The sequence below is a fragment of the Rhinolophus sinicus genome, chromosome 18, assembly GCF_057876585.1.
Source record: "Rhinolophus sinicus isolate RSI-liver-muscle chromosome 18, RSI-T2T, whole genome shotgun sequence".
Lineage (NCBI taxonomy): Eukaryota > Metazoa > Chordata > Mammalia > Chiroptera > Rhinolophidae > Rhinolophus > Rhinolophus sinicus.
The window spans coordinates 21,932,405-21,940,957 of NC_142518.1; the positions used below are offsets into that span (position 1 = coordinate 21,932,405).

Sequence of the window (8,553 nt, forward strand, 5' to 3'; positions counted from 1 at the left end):
TGCTGCTTTATTCTGAGAGTCTGATTCTGAGATGTCCATAGGATTCAAGGGACTACAAAAGGGGTCTGCACGAAAGAAAATTGAAGACTCCTTGCAATGGGTCTAGATATATTACTCACTAATGGGCAATTTATTACCTATGAGTGAATAAACATTTAGTGACTTAAATTTTATCCAGGGATAAGGAAGAACTAGTTCTACAGATGACATTTAAAGGGGCGGAAGGAGCTAACAATAAAGTCACTTTATGATTTCATGCCATGCTTATTCAATGTGACAATTACATATATAGTGTATATAAAAAGTGAGATATAATTGAGGGTTTATAATGATGGTGAGCTTTCTAAAACCATAATGCCTCCTCATAGAATGTAAGTTTCTTATTGGACTTTATTTACTGTGTACGGAAGAATTCTAAACTAAAACCCTAAAAATCTCCTACTTTACTTTCAGATTCCTCTATGATCACAGATTGCCACTTAATTCCACTTGGTACAAAGACAGTCTTCCATACAGCTGATGGAAGTGGAAATGAAAACCGAGCCAAGTTAACCCTCACTGACACAGGCATGTGCATGTCATAAAATTAAATGTCATGATGCCACCTATGAAGATAATTTTTGTTCATATTGGCTAGGTTTTTAAATATTTTTTGAAGTCTTACTTAAACCTGGATGGCACTTTTTGCAGTCAAATTAATATTTAACACCTTAACGTTTATTATAACATAATAGTACAAATTTGATTTTAGGAAGTCCAGTTGCTAAACGTGAAAATAGCTTATTAGTGTATTACATTGCTCTTTCCTTAAAGATATACAGATATGTTTCCTGTTGCAAATGTTTTCTTTCACAATGAAACAGTATGAAACAGGATTTTCTTATTGTCTGTAGCTAAAGTTTTTCTTTCATTGAATACAAAAATACTATACATGTAAGAATAATAATAAAGTTTATTTTATGCTATTTTACAGTCTTCTGCCCACAACTCCTTCTCTATCTTCATGGTGAACTGCACTTGTGTGGCCCACAGATGCGTTTTATAACTGCTCGCATAGCATTTCCAGCATCATATCATCCATGCTAACTGTGCCAATGATGGGTCTGAAGAACAGTTCAACAATGACATTGGCATTGATGAATCTCAGCAGGAAAAGTACACTATTCAGTTCAGTGATTCTGGCCTGGTGCATCCTGTATGTCATCCTGATGTGTTCTCTAAGGATCTGCTGAGTTCCCCGCTGAAGTCCCTGAATATACTTCACACACTGCAGACCTGGCAGGTCTGGAGGAGAAAACAGGAGAAAAATCTTTGTTATCAACAGTTCACTCAAAGAGTCCCTTGCTAGCTTTTTAAATATATCCATTTCTGTCCTTTCACAAATTAAACAAGAGCGCAAGCTTCCTGATGAAAAGAGCTTTCTAGAGCAAGGATAAATGCCAAATCAGTTCTAAGGTTTCAGGAGCAATGCTTTCAAGAATGAAACATCATATAATTATTATTTAATATCCACTATATTTGTATCCTCACATTAAAAAACTGCTGGCCCTCAGCCAACAAATGCACACGTAATTCAATATGACAGTAGAATATAGTTTAATGAATCACTGCTCCAGTTCACTATCTGTGCAAATATAAAGAAAGTAAAATTATTTCAAGAAGTAAGCACTTTACCTTTCAACCTTTACGTTTCACCTGTTGGAAACAGGCCATGGTACAATGACAAGAAATTTCGCCAGATGACAAATAGTTTACCATCCTCTCTTGAATTTCACACCATTATACATTACAATGATTATCCAGCCAATAGTGGTAAACTTCATAGCCACAAATGTGACTCACAGTCTCATTTTAATTATTTGCCTGCAGGACGATTTTAGTCTAGAGTCCCATAGTAATTTAAGAGATAACACTGGCCACTTAGTTCACTGTACCATGATTTCTGTATTCGGGAAGGTAAAAAAAAAAGAAAAGAAAAAAAGTGATTCTAATGAGAGTTCCAAAAGACTCTTTTTAAAAATATTATTTTAAAGTAAGAGGTCTTGGAAAGCACTGTTTTACAGCCATTAAAAGGTTAACAAGTAAACATGAAAACATGTCGATTGCAACATGGTTCAAAAGTAACTTTTCAAATAAAGAACACATGACCTTCTTGCAGTACAGTGTGATAGTCAAGTAAAACTGAGTGAAATACAATGCAAGAAAGATGAAGTGCCTGCATGTTTACAAAGGTTGTAAGAGGAGGCTGCTTTTTAAAGTCCTTTGATCCTCCATGATAGTAATATTACTATAAAGTTCTTTAACTTGTATTTAAGTAACGACCAATTTACCACCGGTTTAAATGATGTCAATAATGATTACAATAATTTCCCTTCTTTTTCTACAAAATCCAACAGAAAAGTATTTTAAAAGCACCATGCTGATCATCACAGAGTAGCAAAGCCAGTCAGTGTCCTTTAAAAAATAATAATGGCAATAGGAGTCATTCCTATTTGAATAGGCAAATACCAAATTTGATAAATGAGAACCAAAAAAGCAACATCTCTAATCCATAGTCCACACATTAACATCCCCTGCTATCTACAGTTCATTCTCCAGGCTTGAGATCCAATTTTATTGGGTTTGAATTCCACTGACGAGAGTAAGGAGAGGTTTGCATGAAACTCCACAGGAAATCTGAAGCTCCTCCAGACCTAGATTCATGGCTCATTAAAACTTCATCTTGTGAACTCCACATCACTTTTCTCTGCTTTCATACCACACCCTCCTTTTCCAACCTCCCTCCCTGATTTGCCTTCAAAGCAGATTCATGAAAGAGAAAAGGCAAATAGATGGACTCCATAGTAAAAAAAAAAAAAAGTTTAAACATAAAAATCAAGGTACAGAAACAAATAAACAGCAAAGAAAGGATACACACTACACAGATATTACTCCCCACCCCCAATATAGTGCATTTGTGTTTAAAACACACTCAGCTTAGCTGGCTAAACTCATATTGGGAGGATTCGGGAAAGCAAAGCAAGAATAAGGGAGGTGTGTGCTTGCGTACATGCATGTGTGTGTGACAAAAGTATGCAAAACAAGGCAGAAGAAGGAAAGTAGTAACTAGTAGAATGTAAACTGGAAGCTGAACCCGTCTTATCTTTGTATTCCAACAGAACAAGGCACATGGTAGATGTTTAATAACACTGACTAAAGGAGAAAACAGTTTCTCAATTATCTTAAAGACCACGTGGGGCACTTATTATGAATGCAGATTTGCAGACCCTGGACCAGAGCTATTGAGTCAGAACCTCTAGGGGAAGAGCCTGGAGAGACTTTAAACAAGCTTCCCCTAAAGTGTTTCTTACGCACAGGCAAATTTGGACAACAATGATATAAACAAAAGATGATGACCTACAGTGATCGCTGGGATGAGCTGAGGTCTCTAGATCCTGAAATGTGAGATCTGAATGAATTATTTTCCCACTAATTACTGCCCTATACCCCTTCAAAAAAATGCTAGGCAGGAGGCAAGGACATAACCAGAGACTCCTGGTGTCAGGAAAAAAGGATGTGGAGAGATTATGAAAACTGCCCCAATTCAAGCTGCCTGGAGACTTCCAGCACTCTGTGACCCTTGTGGTAGGATTCTGGTTGAAGATGACCCTAGTAGGAAGACACACTCAAGACTAGGTGCCGAACTGTCCACGGAGATGTTCTCCCATGATATGGTTGTACTGTGTGGAGGAAAGTGTCCAGCATCCAACAGACATCCCATTGGGCCCAGGAGACAGGAGGTCCATGCTCCATAACTCACTGGCCATTTATTTTGGAGTAAGGTCACTTGAGACTAGGCTACCTCATTTGCAAGTGGGGTGGAGGGCAGAGGGGTTGATTAGGAGGTCTCTAAGGACTTTTTGAGCTCTAAAACTACAGTGCTCCTGGTCGAAGTCCCTAGTGTGTCTTTTTCCTGCCCCTTTGCTAGCCTGATACATCACAGACACTTGGAGGATGAAATAGTCCAGTTGCTTAGGACCATAAAAATGACCAGAGGCAGATCCAGAAACACCAAGTCCAGTGTCCTGCCTGACAGTGTCCCCAGGGTATGGTGTCTCTATGGGTCCTTAACAAATGTTTCCTTTCTTGCCAGTCTTAATAGAGTTTTTCCAACAAAGAAGTTCTAGTAAATTTCAGGACTGGGATTCAGAAAGAGATGTTTAAAAGACTAGAGATGTCTAAAAGACTAGAGGAGACGGAATAGCCATGTCCCTTGAAGGTACAAACTTTTCTGTAGTAACAGAAGTTGTAGAGACAAGCACAGACCTCAACAAAAAAATCCCCCTCCTCTAGGCTGAGTTCCTGGCAGCAGCCCACCCACGCGATGTGGTTGGTTTCTGAAGCTCCCCCAACTATGCTGAGTTAGTCGCCATTCTTCACGTTTGCCCAGACACTCCCTGACGACTAAAAGCTGTTCAGCGCCTGTGCCCCCGGTAGGCACTGCCCAACGCTCTACTGAGCAAAGAAAACCCTGAGCCCCAGGCTGGCGCCCTTACCCGGGTTAAAGAGCACGGTCCCCTTGAGGTAGGCGTACTCCTTGGTACTGATCCCCAGGCTCCAGCACTTGATAAGGAAGTTCTTGATGGCTTGGACCTCGGTGGCCCACGGCAAATGCCGCGCCTCCATGGGCGGTACCAAGTTTGGCGGCAGCGTGTGGAGAGGCAGCGGCTCGTCGCCCGCGATCTCCCGCCGCCTGGTGGTGAGGATCCTTTGCAGCAGGCTGGGCTCCCAGGTCTCCACTGTCTCAAAGTTTATGCGGTCCTGGGCCAGCTCGAGCATGAGCAGCGAAGCCCAGCAGCTGCGCACCAGCACCAGCTGCTGGTCTAGGGGCAGCACCTGGAAACAGGCTAAGTACTTGACGAAGCGCAGCGTCTTCAACAGGCCTGCGGAGGCCGCCTCGCACACCACCTGTGGATTCTTGAGGGCCACCAGCCGCTGCGCGCCACACAAGGGGTTCCACCAGGGGGCCCCCGGCTGCACCTCTGGAGCCGCGTGCGTTTGTTTTGCGCTCGCGGGCACGTTGTACAGGATGCTGCCTTGCCGCGGGTGGTCTTCACCGCAAAGGCAGCAGCGGTACAGGAGCGCCACTGCCGTCTTACATGGCAGCTCCTCGCTGCCCCCCAGCCTCTGCGCGCAGTAGGAGCGGTCCCACCACCCACCTCCGGGACGCGCCTCGGGAGCTTTCAGAGCCACGTGCGTTTGCTTTGCGCTTGTGAGCAAGCTGTAGAGGATGCTGCCCTGCCGTGGGTGGTCTTCACCGCAAAAGCAGCAGCGGTACAGGAGCGCCATGGCTCGCCCGTCCGGCAGTCCCTCTCTGCCCACTGGGGGCTCCACGCCGCAGTAGCAGCCCCAGCATGCGCCCCGCATCCGCGCCTCGGGCGCCTCCGGAGCCTCTTGCATTTGCTTTGCTTTCGTAAGGATGTTGTAGAGGATGCTGCCCTGCCGCGGGTGGTCTTCACCACAACAGCAGCAGCGGTATAGAAGCTCTACTGCCCTCCCACCCGGCAGCCCCTCTCTGCCCACCGGGGGCTCCGCGCCGCAGGAGCAGCCCCAGCATGCGCCCCCCAGCCTCGCTTTGGGCGCCTCCGGTGCTTCCGGAGCCGCGTGCGTTTGCTTCGCGCTCATGAGTATGTTGTAGAGGATGCTGCCCTGCGACTGGTGGTCCTCACCCGCCATGGCCCGCTGTGTCCGCAGCCGGACTCTGTCCAGTGGCAACCTCCTGGGAGCTATTTATACTGAGCGCGCACGCACGCGCGTCGGCCGTCTCCGCCTGGGCAAGGGCGCGGAGGGGGGCGCGGCGCTGCGCTCCGGTGTGTTTGGCGGCGACTTCAGCGGTTCAAAAGGGGCAGAAAGACACTACTTAGAGGCTGAAACTAGAAGAGGAACGGAGGCCTGAGAATTGCTGAACACTTTCCTGTTTCCTCTCATCACACCCTTCCCTGCCTCTGGAAGACCAAAGCAGAGCCAGGGAACAGGTACTTGGGGCACTGTTCCAACTCTTTCCATTGAACCCTGGCATCTAATTTGCTCCCTTTGTTGGGAGGGCAGGGGTGCCTAAAAGGGGAAAAATATATGTCTATGCCATCTTTGGAAACTTTCACTGAATGATCAAACTTTCTATGACTTATATTTTGTATATGGATAGGGAGGTTTCATTTTTAGGGACCTTGAAAAATATAGACCATGGACCAGTACTATTAGTATCTTATGGGAACTTGGTAGAAATGCCCAATCTCTGGCCCCAATCAGACCTTCTGACTCAGAATCTGCATGTTTAACAAGGTCCCCAGGGAATTTGCCTTCACCTTAAATTTGGAAAAGCACTGGTCTAAGCATGCAATCAGAAGCTGTGGGGACAGAGTCCCAGAGAGCAGTTTCCAGGCTCTCCGCCTCATGTGGAAAGGTACTGGCTCTGGTAGTAGATGGTCATCAGGTGTTACTGGTTAGCCATTAGCCACTGATGTAACTGCCATAGATAGTCTGGTTAGTTGGGTTGCAGAGAAGAGGACGGTGGATTGTAAATCGTGTGGTCCCTGTTTCCTGTGTCTCCAACCCAGCCGCCAGTGAGACAATAGTGGTATGACTCCCCCATCTATGGCTCCGTCGGTGTTCCGTTTTGGCCTCACCACATCCTGCGTTCTTATGTGGGGAACGGAAGCAGAGACCCCGCATGACAGAAGCGTTTTGTTTAATTCTATTAGTATTTATGAGCACCCACTGTCTTAGGTGCTGTGTTAGAGAAATAGGGGCAGTGACCAGGATGTCAAAGTGGTTAATATTGGGGAATATAATAATCACAAGGGGCTAAAAGCTTGCTACAGTGAGAACTTTGGCTTCTTCTAGAGATGTTACACTGAGTAGATGTGTAATCAACATTTCTTTTCCCATCCTTCCTAATTGAATAATGAGAAACACAGGTTTCAGGAAACCTGGATTTTTAGGTTCTCACTTGTCACACAGCCTCCTTCCTTGAGTTCCATACAGGCACTGAGATCAGTGGGTCTCCCCACACTACCACCTGCCCCTAGTGTAACTAGTTGATTGTTTCACCAACCAGCTGAGTAATTTCAAAATCACAACCCTTTAGTCCTCAAATTCCGCATCTCTAAAATGGCAGGTTTGTTTAGTGATCTCTTGGGTCCAGGATTGAAGACATAGAGCAGGGAAGGGGACTGGTGTATACCAGCTGGCATAGGATCCCCTTTCTCTTTTTTTAGTTTCTCTGGGACCTAGAAATTCAAAGCTTACGAGAAAAATCTAGAAAATAGTTATTTTGCATTCAACCTGAAATTTTGTTCTACCTGGGAGAAGCCCTATAGCACAGTGGCTAAATCTCTAGCACTGGCACCAGATTGCCTAAATTTTTATTCTGACCCTGACACTTTGTAGCTCCGTGGCCTTGGGCAATGTATTAGTTTTCTATTGCTGCTGTAACAAATTACCACAAATTTAATGACTTAAGGCAACAGAAATTGATTATGCTACAGTTCTGGAAGCCAGAACTCTGAAATCAGTTTCACTGAAATAAAATCAAGGCGACATTTCTTCTAGAAGTGGTAGAGGAGAATCAATTTCCTTCCCTTTTCCACCTTCTAGAAGCTTCCTGCATTCATTGGCTCCTGGCCACATCACTCCGACTCTGTTTCCATCTCCTTTCTCACTCTTATAAGGATCTTTATAATTACATTGAGCAAACCCAGATAATCTAGAATAACCTCTCCATCTCAAAATTGTTAAATCACATTGCAAAGTCCCTTTTATCATGTAAGATAACATTCACAGGTTCTGAGGATTCGGACATGGACATCATTGGGGGCATTATTTAGCCCTTTACAGGAAAGTTACTTAAGCCGCCTGTACCTCAGTTTCCTTATTTGTAAAATATGAACAGTGGTTTCTGTGAAGTAATCCATGTACATGAGTTACTTCATGTAAAATGTTTGCTTGGTATATGATAAGTATCCCCCTTTTTTTTTTAAAGATAATGTGGGATAACTTCAGGGTTAGGAAGTGATACTATACCATCATTATTCTCTCCTAGGGAAAGCCACCCTCACCCTCCACCCAGGAGCTGTCTCCTTTTCTTCTACATGTCCACATTTCTTGGCCCAGACTCAAAACGCTGGATGGGTTACCTGGTCCACACAGTAATGTATTAGGGAAATGTTATCTCATTGTCCATTTCATCATTTGCCATTTCCAATATTCAAGCTACTATTTTGGGTATGCTATTGCTGTTGCTACAGTCTTCCTGCTTGATGAAGCCACCAAACAACCTAGCTGAAAACCCAGGCAGCCTCAGTCCCAACGTAAGTTGCCAGTGCTAGTTACTTTATACTGTTACCCCACTTTATTTTCTTCCTAACACTTATCCGAATCTGATATGATTTATTTGTTTAGTTATTTGATGCTGGTTGATTGTCTCCCCTCTCCACTAGTATAAAAATCCCTTGAGGGCAAGGAATCGGTCACTCTGTATCCCAGCAACTAGAACAATGTCTCGCATACAGTAGG

The 8,553-nt window shown here is 44.4% G+C and overlaps 1 protein-coding gene across 1 annotated transcript; it reads right to left on the minus strand.

Moving 5' to 3' along the window:
• Window positions 1-718: 718 nt before the first annotated feature.
• On the minus strand, window positions 719-5,948 carry NR0B1 (nuclear receptor subfamily 0 group B member 1). Its single transcript, XM_019710541.3, has 2 exons — window positions 4,536-5,948; window positions 719-1,284 (listed from the first exon to the last, which is right to left on the minus strand). Exons 1-2 carry the CDS (start codon window positions 5,713-5,715, stop codon window positions 1,040-1,042), a joined length of 1,425 nt encoding a protein of 474 aa, XP_019566100.2. The 5' UTR covers window positions 5,716-5,948; the 3' UTR covers window positions 719-1,039.
• Window positions 5,949-8,553: the final 2,605 nt, after the last annotated feature.

What these genes read in the sequence shown, in the direction of transcription:
- NR0B1 (XM_019710541.3), bottom strand. Translation starts at nt 5,715, where the DNA reads ATGGCGGGTGAGGACCACCAGTCGCAGGGCAGCATCCTCTACAACATA. An exon ending in GACCGTGCTCTTTAACCCGG is followed by an intron (nt 1,285 to 4,535) that starts GTAAGGGCGCCA and finishes TTTCTCCTCCAG; the next exon opens with ACCTGCCAGGTCTGCAGTGT.